At 37.7% G+C, this 17,726-nt stretch overlaps 1 protein-coding gene across 1 annotated transcript; it reads left to right on the top strand.

Annotated features, from left to right (window-relative positions):
* Window positions 1-14,223: 14,223 nt before the first annotated feature.
* On the top strand, window positions 14,224-16,972 carry LOC139711866 (methyltransferase GfsG-like). The gene is made up of 3 exons (XM_071623716.1): window positions 14,224-14,430; window positions 15,721-15,859; window positions 16,291-16,972. Exons 1-3 carry the CDS (start codon window positions 14,332-14,334, stop codon window positions 16,713-16,715), a joined length of 663 nt encoding a protein of 220 aa, XP_071479817.1. The 5' UTR covers window positions 14,224-14,331; the 3' UTR covers window positions 16,716-16,972.
* The last annotated feature ends 754 nt before the right edge of the window (window positions 16,973-17,726 follow it).

Below are 17,726 nucleotides of genomic sequence, written 5' to 3'. Positions count from 1 at the left end.
TGAAGCGAATAGTTCGAATCTAGATAATTATTGGCTCTATCACATACCTCCTAACACCAGCGGGACTGTGTAGAAAAGAACCCCAAAAATGACCTCCACATTCATCGCTTTGTTTTCAGCCATGGCAGTAGCAAACAAGAAAATAACTTATCTCCTCTGTAAACTTCCAGACGATATCGCAGAGTTTAGGCGATAGCGTTGCATTCCAATTGGCAATAACCGCTATCATCCGGACGACGCTTACGCATTATCGCGATATGGAATCATCGCGATAAAGTTTTTTATCAGGCTGTACATGAGCTTGATGAGGGAACGCACGTAAAAATAATTTTAAAAAAAGTACAGGGCGCATTCTTCATCTGTCGATCGATAGAGATATCGTCTGCGATGGATCGCCATGAAATGATACCGAAACGTCGGCACGCCACAATTTTCCTCTCTAGAAGGATTCATGGATAGTAAGATTTCACCAAAGCATCATATAAATCTTGATGACAAGAATATTCTTCGTTGAACGTAGGGACTACAGAATCAAAGAAGAAAGGAAGAAACCTCACGATGCAATGATAAACAACACGTTACACTAGCCACGAATTAAATGCGGTGTGATGGTTGTGACTGCGAGAACGTCGTTTGTCGACGCCATCCGATGCGACAAAAAGAAACAAACTGATGTTAAAATCCAGATAAAATCATCCTTCACATGATTGTGTAAGCTTCTGTCCCAATCACGTGGAGTCCGTACAGTATAGGTTTTGCACACTTTGGTGCTAATGACAACTCAATGGGGGGGGGGGGGGGGGAGCAAGAAAACCCGGATGGGATTGTGAATTTGCGTTTGCCGAGATTCTGGATTACGGCAGCGTTGGTTGTGTGGATGATGACCTCAAAAGCGTGCACGCATTCTGAATGATACTGCGGTGCGAATTTAGGGCTCGCACGTTGAAGTATCAATCTCCCGGTTTGATCCGGCGCCATGCACAATGAGAATGATGAGTGATTAAAGCCTTCTCTGTATCAATGTTGCTGTGGTCAGAGTTTACAACGGATGGCGAGATTTCATTTCATTACCGTGGTTTGTCACAACATCTTGCAAGTCTCCGTGGCAAGTCACCATAAAAATCAAGCTCAAATGTGAAGACAGACTTTAATTCATGAAATTCTTCCGTCGAGGTATTTTGTTGCGACTGATTGACAAATTGCTCTACATGCTTTAAGAATTGGAGCCAACACTTGCTGACGAGCGGAAGCTTGATGGTCTAGTGGAGATGACGCCTGTCCGGAGATCAGGAGGTCGTAGGTTCGAATCCTTCTCGAGTATATACGCCCATGATTTTTTATCATGGCTGTTACTAAAACACTGACCAATTCAGTACTTATTTACGTCCATGTGGGGCAATTTGTCAAAAAGTTTCAATGAAAACATCTCGAAGGAAGAATTTCATGAACTTGAATAATTACGCAGTGCCCACTGCATGCTTTAAGGATTAGAACCAATACTTCCTGTCCGGAAATCAGGAGGTCGTAGGTTCGGATCCTGTTCGAGTATGTACGCCCATGATATTTTATCATGGCTACTACTAAAACACTAATCAATTCAGTGTTTATCTACGTCGATGTAGGGCAATTTGTCAATTAGTTGCAGAATTTATTTTTTCACAAATCACTTTCTGATAATAAAGGCGTTGAGATTTAATAATTTTCCGGCTGGTTTGTATATATATATATATATATATATATATATATATATATATATATATGTATATATATGTAATATACATATGCCGATGTATTGATATAGGCCTATTATATAAACACCATATTTGAAATATGAAAGCGATTTAGTGAATAACGTCAATTGTCCTTTATGACTGTGCAGACACGACATGTTGCGAGGTTAAATTTCATGAGAGCGAAGAAGTTTTAAACATTTATATACGCATTCATTACATGAACAGGTATCATGGAGACATATCTCACGTCTATGGGGGCTTTTTTCAGAAAATAGCATTAGATTTCAGATAATTAAGTCTCACTGGAATCTCAACACAATGCACTGCAGAAAATTGATGAAGGATGAATTAAGGCAGCCAAGATGTAATTACACGGCGTACATATGGTAGTTTCCCCACAGTGCTATGATGTGACTCGAATTTGAAGTAAATTACTCCCATCCTCCCCGTGTTCAATGGAATGCTGAAAGACGACGAGATATGATTAATAACGTCGTTACGAACGGATGCCCGCGTTTCCTTTCTAATCAGGCAATTCATAAACCAGGGGGTAATCAAGAGTTGACTGTAACTTGAATGTTGATGCTCAGAAATATCTACAACTTCATCCCTGAGGGGAACGTATAAAGACAGATAATTGTGTGCAGTATGTCATAACAGTTAGAAAATGATTAGTGTATGATGTTATGAAATATAGTGGAAATTGGTTTTAATGTGCTAGAGTTTAAAGATGGTCTTTTTCAATGAGTTTATGACATTATGTTCATACTAATGCTTTCAGGACATGTTCAGCCTTATCAATTATTCGCCATGGATCGGAAGGGGTGGGGCTGCAGCCCCCACCGCACCATCGCACACCACACCAGACCAAAATACACATACACACGAGACGAAACGTGAAAAACACAACATCAACAATCTGGAATGTGCAAAGACAGGAAATGAGTTTTGTTTCCCTTTAAGTACGATTTTGAGTGGGTTCTACCAATTGCCACTGAACATGTCTTAGATTAACTTCATTGCAGTGGCAAACATATTATCCACTTTATGAGATTTTTTTTTGTTCTTTGTATTTTTGTTTTCTGTTCAATTTGACTTCACTGCATGTATAGTCATCCATATTGCATTCCTTGTTCTTTGTGCTCTGTTGGGAAATGAAATAGATTTTGAATTAAACTGAAATTAACACACAGACATATCCCAATTCCACTCCTCCCCACCCCTTAAAAAATAGCAACTGCAAAAATACGCACTTTCGCGAAGCCCGTTACTAGGGTTGTACATCATTACCACCAATGCGCGAGTTATGATACTTACTGTAGTACATTTTACCGCGCCTGTCAAATTTTAGCTTAAAGTGTCTTATCATACTTAAAAAAAATGAATCGGTTCTTTGGAATGAATTTTCTGCTGTTTGTACCTGTTATCTTGTTAAAGCTTAATACAGTATATTACATTTTTCTTATGTGCTTTTCTTAATTCCCTAACATTTTTATGCATTATCTAATTATGGTCAGAGATGGGCCATGGATACACTTCCAACTAAAAGGGTTTAAGTCATACAAAAAGAAATGGATTATAATGTTTCCACATTGACTGTCAAATTTTACCGTAGTTTTTCGTACGTAAGATTACCATGTTTGTGGAATAAGGACGTACTGATGTCGATGAACACTGACTCACTGGAATTGCTCGGTCGTCGACCATACTGTACAGCAAGAATGAGTCCAAAGAACACTCTCCTGTGGAGTCAGTTCAACGGTTTCATTATTCTTTCGCGCGCGGGCGCTGTTGAGGTAATTTCAGTGGAGTACTCTATTTGCCTGGGCACTCTGGATTTTTAGTGTTCTCTCATATTAACGAGTCGGTCTCTGTGTACTTGAGGGTTCGCCATCACAAAGCCACCTTTGAATCGTTTCAACGTTTTTTCGAGAGACTGACATAAATGATGACGCGTTGCTAGGAGGGATTAAATCATTCGTCTCACAGCATTTGAAGCTCGTCGTCTGCTGCCGACATAATTTGATACACTCACCTTCCTAAACTAGATGTATGTATAGTATTGTAAACGAGTCGTAATGTTATACACGGACAGGTACCGAAAGTGCCGTGAAATGCAATTTGCTTCCTCCCCATTTATTTCAATGGAACTAAAGGCGTATCTTGGGAAGCCTTGCCTAATTTTTGTGCTGGCATCGTTCTTTGTTTAAAGATAGATAGATAGATAGATAGATAGATAGATAGATAGAGATACAGATGTAGATTAATAACGATAATAAAACTGTTAATAATAATAATAATAATAATAATAATGATAATAATAATAATAATAATAATAATAATAATAATAATAATGAATATAATACTAATTATAATAATACATACAACTTACAGCGCTTAATATTGCCGTTTCTAATAGGCGCATTAATAAAAAAAAATAAATCAAAATACAGCATAATGTATATGTAATATAACAACGACTGCAACAACAAAAATTAGGATTTATTAAATAGATAAGTTTTCAGCAATGATTTAAACTTATGTACACTTTCAGCATTTCGGGTATAAAGAGGGAGTATGTTCGAAAGAGATGGGGAAATAACAGAAAGCATGGACTGATTGATTAATACATTATCGTTATTTTCTATCCATTCCTTCATATTTGCTTTTGTTCACTCATACATTCATACACATGCATTCATTCCTTCTATTTCCGTGTAAACATGGACTTTGATACCTTTCATGAATAAATATTTCAGAAACCGATAAAATCCGAGTGGCGGCCGAAAGAAAGTTTTCTGACAGTTGAATTGTAATGCGCAGCTGTATCACAACAGTGGTGGCGTTATTTCCAAGAAGGTCCAGTACCCTATTAGCCTATTACAGTTTACGAGTTTATTACTCGTCGCCAGTGCTTACCATAGTGAAATATTATTCGTTTTCGCTGTTATTTTACTAATAGATCGTACAGAAAATCAAGAACTCGCGTAAGATCGATGAAGAGGTTACAGCGATGCCTGAAATTTCTTGTCCTGTTCGTGATTTCACAGATGTATTTCTTCATACTTAATAGACCCTAATTCATGAAAGTATCTTAGATGAACTCCACAACTTACTATTAAATTCAATTCCTGTATAAAAGGATGCTATCTGAGAAAAATCAGAGAAAAAAAAAAACATTGATCTTACACTTCTTGCAAAACCCATACATTTGCACACACAAAAGTCATTAGAAACTGCCATTGTCGGTGACATTGGTCACGAAAATATGCTGTATCTCGGAAAGCGTAGCCCTGATTTTTGCAGATATAGGGTCTCAAAATGTGGGCAAGATGTGCAAGAACAAAGTCATGAAATTTCAATTAAAAAAAAAATCCTCGTTAAAAAAAAAAAAAAAATGTCGAGGTGGGCAGCTGTTGTAGCCCCGTTGTATAGCCGCTTGAAAAAGAAAGATTTTTGACACGAAAACATTTATACTACCTTTCCCCCATGGCAGAATTTAATATTACATTAAGACTAATAGTACTTTTCTTACCTACCTCGTTTGGGAACCCCTCTTCCCAAACCCCTTGCCCACCCAAACACACACATACGAGCGAACACACACTTTGTGTCAATTTGTCAACCACTTCCATCTACAGTACAACTATACTCACTCGTTTTTATTAGCCAGTTCAAGACTTTACACATTCAAGACTTTACAAATTCCGATAAGCATAAATGACGTTGATAGACACGAAATAATATCCATGATATACTCCATGACTGGGTCGGTGACCTGCTTAGCCTTCTCAAAACTGGTGTTCAGTCCTGTGGTTCTTGCTACAAAATTTTCCGTTATTTCACATGAATAACCCTTGGTCAAACATCTCTCTAAACACATGAAACAAGGGAAACTCCCGCAGTGCATTTGACTATAAATAGACCATGGGATGACATGGAAAAATCAGCCTAGTTTTTGAGTTTCGTAGTCCGTATTTAGGATCCACCTGAAAATGTGCCAAGTTAGGGTAATTTGGGGTGCTGAATCCAAATATCAATGTTGCCAAGTCAGCAACATGCACGTTCTAATGATATTAGTGCTTAATTATGCAAATTTATACAAGAATGTGATATTTTCAGTTTGTGTTGGTGGGTCTGCATTTGGATCACTGAAAATTAGCAAAATGGGATAATTTCTGTGTGCTGAGTCCATATATGAATGTCATTTAGTCAGAAATGTGTGTCCTTTTTCATAATAATGCTTAATTATGCAAATTTTAGGTATTCTATGCAAAATTCCTATTATTTCTATTTCATCTTGGTATCATGCGTTTGAACCAATGAAAATTCATACATTGGAGTTATTTGGGATGCTGAGTTCATTTATGAATAACCAAAAATCATTAGCTATCATGTTAACTTGGCATCAGTGCTTGATTACGCAAATTAGATTAATTTATGCAGAACATAGTATTTTCATTCTTTCAGAGCGAGTCTTCATTTGTGGAGCAATAAAAATTAGTACAGTTGTTAAATTGGGGGTGCTGATTCCAAATGTAAATGTGGTAAAATCAGTCACCTGCATGATTGTACTTGATTATGTAAATTTAATTAATTTATGCAAGATACAGTAATTTCTTCTTTCTTGGTTGGTCTGTGTATTTTGATCACTGATGGGGAAAAATGCCCAGTGGGGTTATAAGGGTTAGGGTCCGTATGTACAGGAAATGTTTCCAAGTTAAGCTGCATGTGATCAGAGCTTAATGACACAGAGTACAAACTGCAGTGATGCACTGCATTTGGTTTGCAAATTAAGTGCTTAATTAAAGCTTTTCCACATCCACACATTATCCAGGGGTAAAATTACGTGTATACTCAGATCTTGGTCATTGTAATAACAAATAATTCATAATCATATTGCCAGCTGATATGATCTCTTATTATCAAAAAAAGAATTAAACTATTCAATCACACAGTCTCTGTATCTCTGTCTGTCTGTATGTCTGGCTGTCTGTCTCTGTTTCTCTCTCTCTCTCTCTCTCTCTCTCGATATTATATATGATATGTATATATATATATATATATATATATATATATATATATATCGCACATCAGACCTTTTTGCAACACAGGCAAAATAGTGTACAAGGTACTTTAAAGTCAAATGAGAACTTACAAAATGTTTCACATCGGAATACCTGTGCTATATTGCATGTTCAGTTTACAAATCACTTTTATCTCACTTTAATTTGATCTCAATTTCAGTCACACAAAGTGGTCCATAAGTATCATTAGATCAATGGACATAAACGTAATGGTCAACCAAGAAATATAAACATACATTGTAGATAGTGCAAACAGAAAAAAAAAAGGCTGTATGGTTGTGTGGTTTCTTTAATCTTTACATTCAAGAACACTCTTTTTTTTCTTTTCTATTGTTTTTACTCTCTAAAAAAAGTCGAGTGAAAATATTCACTCTTAAAAGAGTGAATACAAAAAAGAGTGAATTTCGAGTAAAATTGGAGTGAATTTTGAGTAAAAATGCTCTGTGAAAATGATCATTTTCACTCAAAAGTTCACTTCAATTTCACTCTCAATTCACTCTTTTTTGTATTCACTCTTTTAAGAGTGAATATTTTCACTCGACTTTTTTTTTAGAGAGTACAGATGTACCTTTAATAGAGATTATTTATTTGTGAGCAAGGGAATCCAAATTTCATATTCTTTTACTGGCATAGGGCAAGTTCAACATCGCAAGAAAGAGGAAATAATTGTCAAGAAAGTAATTGATTCTATCACATGTATAAAATGGAAATTACATTTATACCAAATATTATCAATTCATCACCTCTGTGTTCTATTCATTAAATGTATAGGCCTACTTTGCTTTGCAACACAAACTAAAAAGTGTGTTTTCACAGTATCTTCAACAGTATTACAAACAATAACTCTGATTGCTACAAATTTTAATTTATCTTTAAGACTATTTTGCCGCAAAAGTCTATCAAGATGCATTTTTTTACAATATCACATATGCACAAACTCTTAGTACAAAGTAGCTTCTTTGAACCAGTTTAACAGCCCTTTTTTTATTAATATGATGACACAACAAGGCATCCTGTTTGGCTCCTGCTCTTTTGTCATCGTACACAAATGTTATAACAGTCAAGAGGGACGACGACGAAACTCTTTTAATAAAGGACAAGTTCACCTTCATAGACATGTGGGTTGAGTGAATGCAGCAATATTAGTAGAACACATCAGTGAGAGTTTGAGCAAAATCGGACAATCCGTTAAAAAGTTATGAATTTTTGAAGTTTCTGCTCTGTCACGGCTGGATGAAAAGACTACTATAGCTTGTGATGTCACATGAGTACAACGATATAAAGAAAGAATAAAGAAAATTCAACATATTTTCATTTTTCTCGCATAACAAAAGAACACTCGACTTCTCTCTTTCAGAAGGCAGGGGGAATAATATTACCCTTAACATACGTCAGTAGCAAGTCAAAGAAATGTGCACTTTATTCAAAAAGTAAAGTTTTGTGAAATTCTCTTTTTATTTTCTTTATATAGTTAAGTACGCATGTGACATCATACTCTGTAGTAGTCTTCTCTTCCAGCAGAGACTGCGCAGATACTTAAAATATTCGTAACTTTTGAACGGACTGTCCAATTTTCCTCAAACTTTCACTGATGTGTTCTACTAATATTGCTGCATTCTCTCAATCATTAGGTATATGAAGGTGGACTTGTCCTTAAAGCCTTACAAGGTAACGTTCCGTCTTGATTCTGACCTTTCTGTTATCCATTGTCAGTGCAGTGATGACCGGGCGCTGTGGCGTGCGCCTGTAATCCAGCTACTTTGAACGCAGGGGTGGTGATATAGCTCAGTCGGTAGCGCGTCTGCCTTCAGATAATACCATTCTAAAACTCTAGGAGAGTCGGAACAGGTATCATATTTTACAAATAAACAAATACATGTGAAAATACACAACAAATCAATTTCCTGGACGGAATATAGTGATGTAGTGAGGGGAAAATTCTGCAGGTTAGCTTTACAATTGTTAACCTGGGTTCGGATGGAACCATAGCTGCGAAATAAGCTACTGATTCCGTTATTTCCTGAGCGTCCTTCTACCTCATTTCTCGCATTTCCCGCCCATTGGTTACCCTGTATATTTGTCTGAGTGCAGTGGCGGATCCAGAGGAGGGCACACCGGGCCCGCGCCCCTCTTTTTTTTTTTCCTTTTTTTTTTGGGTTAAAACAAAAGAAATTTTAAAAATGAAATGAAACCCGGAAGTAGCATCAGAAATATTTTTGCTCCCCCCCCCCCCCCCCCGTCCGCGCGCCCCATCCCCCTCACGGAATTCCTGGATCCGCTCTTGGAGTATCAACCTACCCCCATTCCCATGACAACTTCAGGAATCCATCTCATGCACTCTCATCTTTCGGACTGAACTCATGCAAATTCTTGATAATCGTGTGTGATTGATTGGCATCTTGACACATACGATTGTTTGACTTGATGTACTAAATTGTGCTTTCCGGGTGACATTTTGATAAATTTAACCTCCTAAGAATAAGTGTGAGGGATTAAAACGAATCCTCTTGCCTTATTTTTACTGGTGTATGCCAAACATGTTTAAAGAGCTCGCACAAGTACGCAACAATCATCGTCGAGATCGTACCGTCATTATTTCACAATACATTTCATTCAAACCTAAATATCCACTTAAATCCTACACGTAGCACTGATATCAATCTGACATTACGGATCAACTTAAGTAGTGTACTTCACCTGCCTCCTTGAAGGATTAACAAAGTACTTGTTTTCGGAATAATGTACTATTAAAGTAACCAGCTAGCGTGATAGACTTAGGTCACTAATGAGCTACAATAAATTTCGTCCTGTTATTCTTGAATAACACACCATCTTTCTTCTCATTGATCATGAATATAACTTGACAACAGTTTACCTACTATCACACACACTATCACACACACTATCACACACACACACATACACACAAACTATCACACACACAAAATTGAGGATTTTTACCATTTACACTGTCTCATATTTACGATATCTCATAAGTAGGCGTATATAATCATACTTCGCCTCATAATGATGTTTGATGACAGAAATTTCTTAAAGACTGAAGCGCCCATCATGCAATAAGAAGACTGGCGTAGCGTCACATGTATCTGCAAAATCCGTCCGTATGCTCACATTCCTGAAGTTGAATTTGGAGTTTTGATCGAAAAGGGCTGCACGATCAGCAGAAAGGGTAGAAGTTGAATCATTGTCATTACAATTAGTCAGCCATAGGGGGCGGTATTTGACACGAATGGGAGGAGAAAAGTGTTTCAGTATTTCTTTCGACAGCAGAGGGCGCTCTTAAACAAGTATGAGCATAGTGTCGTAATGTCCCTGAATAAAATTTCTGGCCTGAAAATTTGCACTGAAAATCTCATCCACGTCTTAATTGCTAACAGGCCACAGTGTAAAATAATGGTCAAAATCTTTAAACTTTAGCTGATTGGCAGTGATATCACAAGAAAATTGATCCAAAGGTTGCAGTACTCTGATTATTAGACAAGAGTCATCATGATGTCAGCGTCCACAAGTTGATAACGTTTCCACGATGTACATAAAACATACACTGTAAAAACATCGGTGTTAGATTTAACACCACGGGTGTTAAATCTAACACCGATCAAACTTCAATAAAGGACCACACCCACAGGTGTTAAAAATGCACTGTGATGGTGTTGAAAAGTGTTCACCTGACACTTCGTGGTGTTAATTTGACACTGTACCTGGTGTTATTTTGACACTGTACTGGTGTTAATTCAAAAATGACACCATTATGGTGTTGATTTGATACTTGTTGGTGTTAATATCAATGGTTTAACACCCGTCCAGCTTCAATAAGAGACCATACCAGCTGGTGTTACTTTGGTGTAAATTTATTTTCACATTTTTTCAAAAATCTAGTATTTTAATGTAAAATTCTTGATCGTCTTGTTTAAACTAAAAATCAACAAGAAGTGCAGTTACTAAGAAACTCTTCAAAAAACAGTTTAAAATTTGGAAATGACACCAGGAGGTGTTAATTTAACACCGTAAATGAGCACCGAAAATTTAACACCAGCTCGGTGTTCACTATTTAACACCGGACTTTTTGCAGTGTATAATTGACCCTAATTTATTTACGGAATAAAGTTGTCTGTATTTTCGTATAAGTATTATACTTTCGGCAGATTGTGCAAGTTTTCTTTTAATAGCTAGAAATCAAATTGACTTGCAGAATGATATCCACGTCAGCTCAGTGAGGCTTCTCTTGTTTCATCAATAGGTCAGGTCAAGGTTCATGGCATTGACCTCTCTCTGCTGTTGCCATGGTGACCGAAGCCATCAACAATCTTCCGCAGGAGATAGCGGAGGGCAAAACTGGAGCTGGTTCTGGGCGATACGGCATGCATGCCACAATAATACCGGGTTAAATTCAGAGACTGCATCTCTTTCGCCATCTGAATACCACTTCTTGCCGAATACCACTGCCATTCTCTGGCACCTGAGGCCTTAATGGGCTCGTATAGTTTTGGTTGAGACCTAACTTCAGGTTTTTAACATTTTTGGGTGAGATAATGAGAAACCTCTTATGAAATATGAGAGAGCATGCAATTCCAAGAGAAATTCAACATTCATTTGATAAAATGACAGAGATACCCAAAACAGAGCGATAATAATAGAATGTGGGACGCACATGTTATCATGATTGCTTTATTTTAGTTTGTTTTCGGATGTCTCAGCCATTCTAATACCAATTTTCATCAAATAAACTGAATTCCTCTTAGAATTGCATGCTCTGTATGATTTCATAAGTGGTTTCTTGGTATCACGCAAAAAGTTAAAAACCAAATCCTCAGCTCCACCAATACTGTACCATCACTTTAAAGATGAGTTAGGTCGGAGGACCGCCACAATGATTAAAGAAATATTCAGAGAATTCCACAAAATTTAATTTTGCTATCAATATTACACATTAACTCGACTTGTTCCTGACACAATAATGTTAAGGATAATATTGTTCACTCTGCTTTCTAAAAGAGGTAGTAAGCCAAATGCTCTTTCATTTTGGTAGAAATAAGAAAATATTTTGTTGAATTCTCTTTATTTGTTTGGGTAAAACATTACTGTGGATACGACTGCCCTTATTTGGTAAGACGTGTAGAAACTACTCTTCATGGTGGAGAACATAATTGATTATTACTGCAGGACTCTTACTTTGGACGCCATTAAATGCAGGTGATTGGACTAGTTGCACTCGATCAATAAAATGTAGTACTGCTTTTCATTTACTTCATACTCATCCTACAAAACAAACATACGGACCATACTACAGTTTCATAAAAGTTGTTATACAGTATCATAACTATTACAGGGGGTAGGAATCTACTGCTAGAACAGCTTAAGGATTTTATCTCTATTAACGCTGACGAACGATTTTAAAATTAGGTATATGGGGCTTAGCTCCTTCATTGCGCTTGTGTAGAATTTAAACTATTACATAAAAGTTGTTAATTAGTATCAAAGGTTTAGATTAAAAAAACAAGTAATAATATGTCTCTCTCTCAAAAAAAATGTATATTCTTAATGCGATTAATTTTTGAAACGTGGATTTTAAAGACAGTGTCAACTCTTTATTTCTTTATGATAATTTGTATGATATTTACTGTTTGGTTTTCGGGGCTGATGGTAAGAATGGTCTATATACGCATTGTCACTCCAGCGTCCCCGTGCGGAAATTATTATGTACACAGCTGCAGTCGGGTGACATTTTACAGATATTGCCCCAGACGGTTTAAAGGACTGGTGTAAAATAACATTTGACGTTCCGTGGGAATTGTATTTTCCCCAAGAGATTATAATTTTCCTGAGGTGCGAAGTGCTAGCATGTTTGAAATATTTTCTTAAGGGGAAAACGTATCTCAAGAGTTACATTACACCCACTGCCGGCGCCCCATTTTCAGAGTAGGGGTCCACTCCCGGGTTTCATGAGCTATCAAGAAAAAAAAAACGCCCTCAGCGCAACATCTGCAGGTGTCACTTTCGGCTGTCTTCAAAAATGATTTTAAAAAAAAGAAGTCTTTCCACTTCCGGGTTTCTTCAGCTGACAAGCAAAAAAACAAAAACAAAAACAAAACAACCCCCCCCCCAAAAAAAAAAAAAACACCACTTCCAGGGTTTAAAAAAAGTGGAGGGGTCCAAAGTGGTAACACCCTATGTATTGTTATGTACGGGTGCAAAAAGAAAAGTGTGGGGGGGGGGGTGCGGCCCTGACAACAATAGGCAAGGCGATTTAGTTATAATTATGGTCTTCTTCGGCAACCGGTCAACTTTTGGAATCATATTACCTGACGTGATGTCACCTCATGCATAGAACAGCAATTATTTCGATCATCGCTGCATAGGTTTCGTGATTGCATTTTGAGTTAACAGAACATCACAATTCCCGCGGATGGAAAGAACTAAATTTTGATGAATTTGTATCTATACAGTGCACTCATGATATAGATATAAAAATCACGATTATAAAGAAATACTCGTGTGAGACTTGTGAAACTTGTGTGAGACTTGAGACTACGTGTGCGAGACTTGTGTCCAGTTCGTCAAAATTTTCACATATTACACCTGTTTTGATGAAGTCACATTGGTTGCCAGTAAGGCAGAGAATTGTATTTAGAATTTTGTTACTTGTTTATAAAGTACTGCATGGTCAAGCACCTGGTTATTTATCAGAATTGATACATGTATCAATGAAATCACATTCATATTCTCATAATTTACGAAGTACACAGGATAAGTTGCTTCTAAAACAACCTCACTTAAAAACGAAAGTAACTTTGGGGGATTGTGCCTTCAGCTGTGCTGCTCCAAAACTTTGGAATAAATTACCTGAGAAAATGAGGAAGGCCTCATCACTTGCTGTCTTCAAATCTTTGTTGAAGACTTACCTTTTTCAGAAGCCTTTGATTAATTTGTTATCTATTTTTCGTTAATCAGTAACAATCTCACGAGCTCTGTTACTTTACAGCGCAGTAGAGTATATTTACATGTTAGCTGCGCTATACACATTTGTCTAATTATTATTATTATTATTATTACTCGTTACAACGAAATCGAAATTAATGTTCTGCAATTGTCATCAAACATCTTGGTTAAATACGTTAATGTTCGGCTATTCCAACGAAATAAAACTGCCTGTCCCGAGGACTTCGTTATAACGGGAGTCATCAGTGTGAATGGAATCACCGGGTTTTGATATTTAGAAAGGCGGAAATGTAGTTCTGGAATTGCCCTTTAAACTTTGTTTAATGACGTAGTAGATATATGATTTCTCAAGTGCGTGAATACGTGAGACAACATTAGAAGCCGTGCGGAGCTGTGCGTTTGTATGTTACAGTAAACACACTACTTTCGGTTGCTGACGTCACAAGCAGCAGACACGATTTCGAGAGGCTCAGATTCGAGAGCTGTACACTTACTTCTCCGATATCTATCTCGGTTTACTACTGTAGTGCTTCACGGGGAGAGCTGTCAACATGTCTTCCTCTGACGATATTTCTGGCGGCTTTTCCATCGACAGTATTGCACAGAATTTGAAACAACCAGACATGGGCGAAGTGGGAGCTTATATAGGGGTAAATACACTGGCATACAGCTGTAGTATACTATCCGTTCCGTTATCTTATGTCCTTCGAATAGTGCCATTGAACGTTATGAGCACATGTTGTTTAATCACTACAAATGTGCATTATATGCATGTACATGCATTTTGGAATGTCGTGTGTGTTGTGCAGACCGCCTGTGCTGTGTAGTTCGCCTGATACCTAATACCATTGAGCGGAGGAACGTTTAGCTCTGTGCTAGTACATTGTAAATGTATACAGTTGACTCAAGGAGGTACAAGGCGAGATCGCCTCGTACCTCCCTGGTTGACCTTTGGCCTGCATGACCGTTTCGGCCAAACTGGCCTAGTTTCTGATTCATCGAGGCACTATCACAACAGTGTATCCTTGCTGCCTCCTCGAGATACGTGTATTGACGTATACAGAGTAGAGGCCTACAGGTGCACGGTAAAGTACCCGGGACGTGTGCCCTCTTACACCTTTCTCGTTCCACTCCTTTAAACACAAACATACAGGATAATTCTAGGGGAGGGGGTCAGTTTGAGCCTCCTCTCCCGCCCCCAAAACCCCCAGCATATCTTCTTCTACATACTGTTAGACTTTCATATAATTTGATCAGTAAATTACAAAATCAACAGTGAGATATTTTAGTTTATTATTTTTCTTCCTTTATTCATTCACTAGGAGATAACAACCAGAAAAATTTTACGTCTCTCTTTTTTTTTTTGCGCCCCCTCACGTGGTTTCCCATACGATTGATCTTATCCCCTCGCCCGAAAAAGATAACTTTGCGAATACTTACATACCCCTCGATCCCAGTCCATCGCCCAATCAATCTTTTTTGCTCTTTCAGAAAGGTCCAATCCCCCCCCCCCCCCAAGAAAAAGAACACCCCAGCACACAAAAATCTGAGTTACGGTCCTGATGTGTGTAAGCATGTCATTTTGAATATGTATGTTATACATTGTCATAATGCATGAATTTCTGTCTATTTTCCTGAAACTCGAGAAACATTGATCTTGAAAAAGTGATTACGTACATGTATTAGAGATCGAAATGTCTTCAATAGTCTTTATATGCTTTGTAATCTTCAATAATCCCTTACTTACGGCCTATGAGTTCTCTTGCTAATTCCTTCAATTTGGCATTATCTTCCTCAACCCCTCTCCACCCTTATACGCATACACACACACTCACACACACTCACAGAATGATTACTCTCATTGTTCACACTAATGTCGCATTCGAGGAAATTCATAAGTAGGTCTATACTCAGCCTCATGATATTTGTTTGGGTTACAGAAACTTTTGACCGGCAGAAACGCCACATTGGAGACGAGCACAGCCGATATCTGCAAAATCGGCCCGAATTACCACGTTCTGGAAGTTGGCTTTGGACCTGGCGTTGGATTGAAAAGGGCTGCACAATCAATAGAAAAAGGTACAAGTTTTATCATGGATTGTCATATAAGGTAATCGTGAGAAGCCTGAAGAGTAAAGCTGACGTGATTACACACGTTTTTAAAATTTGGGAAAATATTTAATATTTTACTCGAATAGAATATCCGCGAGATCATCATGCTAACATTGCCAGTGACCCCACATTGACATAAGTTAGCATGATTATACTGCCCCTAAAGTAGAACATGTTCTGTAATTGAATGTTTGTCTTTTGCGCACGGTAAAATTTGTTTTATATTCTTGCAAGTGTACTTCTGGCGGATGGTAGAAATGTTTGTTGTTGTTGGGGTTTTTTAATCAAGGATAAGGCCTTTGATTTGAAGGGTAAGTTACATCAAGAAGAGTACTAGGCAAAACCTAGTACCTCCGTCATTGGTTACATCAGCTCAAGTTTCTGTGTTCACCCGACAGGTGTGGGCAAGGTTCATGGGATTGAACTCTCGCCTGCCATGGTGATCGAAGCCATCAAAAATCTTCCGGACGAGATAGCGGAAGGGAAAGTGGAGCTGTGTCTGGGCGATGCGGTATGCATGCCCTATCGAGATGAATCCATGGACTGCATCTTTCACGTCAACTGCTACTACTTCTGGCCGGACATCACTGCCGTTGCTAGGGAACTGCTGCGGGTGTTGAAACCGGGTGGAATCATGGTGGCGGGCCTCGTTCTGGAACGGGTCAAGGCCTCGCACGCCAGAGGATGGCTAAAGTATGGGAAGTATGACCCTGACAACTACATCGCCCGTTTGAGAGAAGTCGGTTTCGTCACCGAAGGCCTGGAAACCAGGACTGTAGATGAATCTAGCTTTCAAGCAGTAGTGGCTCAGAAGCCTTCTTAAGGTCCTTGAAGGATCTGGAGATGCCTTCATCTTCTAGAGTAATTGACAAATTTTACAAGCTATGTATGCTTTTTTTTTGTGAATTCCTCCTTTCCATATAGAGTTACAAAATAAGATTATATTGCTTACTTGTTTAGCTAAAAACCAAAGTTGCTATTACCATGATATCCATGTTTTGTTGAAACCTATGTGATTCAAAGTATTATGTGCTCATGTAAGCGTTATTCTTATATTGCTTTGTATTACTTTGTATGGAAATAAAAATCATCTGAATTGAACTGACTTGAATGTACTTCGTACTTCAAATGGACCTTCAAGATCTCTGTTCATTATCATCTTATACTTTTGTAGGTTTTTATGTTCCTGACATTACATGTTCCGCATAGGCTTTAAAAAACAAATTATGTCCTGTGCATGGGACAATCACGATAGTCCCATTTGGTATGAGCGTGCTAATTATGTCTTTTTGTAAATAGATGACGGTACAGCTGTACCTTCACACATTCTTTGACATGTCAGTAATCAATCAATCTTCTGTGAAATGTATACTTCTGTTACATTCACGTCAAAAGTACTTTGCGTCAAGTTACAAATTTAAATAAAAAGAGCTTTTATGTTAAAACAATAACAAGACGGAACGCAGCTGCTTATCATTGTTTAGGCATGTAGTTTATCATTTACAACGATATTATTTTAAATGTAAATTGCTTTATAAAATGCTGATTACGATACGATCTTCAATTAGATTTGTCTAAGTTGTAATTGTGAAAAGCATTCGGAGGAAGTGCTCATGACAACAAGGCGTAGTTCTTTCAGAATTTATTTGTCAATTTTAATGCAGTCTATCTACGATATTTGCAGGCTGCAAAGAAAACACTAGCAGCCGTAAGATTCGAGAGGATATTCTCGCCTACACGGAGAATACATTGGGGAGTATAGATTGTGATTAATAAAAATCTTTCATAGAAAAAAAAATGAATGGAATACACGTTTACTGTGTATTGTTGTACG

Source organism: Diadema antillarum, unplaced genomic scaffold (genome assembly GCF_040938485.1).
Source record: "Diadema antillarum isolate AM-2024a unplaced genomic scaffold, OU_Dant_1.0 seq00001718_RagTag, whole genome shotgun sequence".
Lineage (NCBI taxonomy): Eukaryota > Metazoa > Echinodermata > Echinoidea > Diadematoida > Diadematidae > Diadema > Diadema antillarum.
Note: the sequence above shows the minus strand (reverse complement) of the source record. Positions and strands in the feature narration are given on the sequence as shown.

Coding starts and splice junctions, on each gene's coding strand:
- LOC139711866 (XM_071623716.1), top strand. CDS start 14,332: ATGTCTTCCTCTGACGATATTTCTGGCGGCTTTTCCATCGACAGTATT. Junction 14,431..15,720: donor AAGTGGGAGCTTATATAGGG/GTAAATACACTG, acceptor TTTGGGTTACAG/AAACTTTTGACCGGCAGAAA. Junction 15,860..16,290: donor TGCACAATCAATAGAAAAAG/GTACAAGTTTTA, acceptor TTCACCCGACAG/GTGTGGGCAAGGTTCATGGG.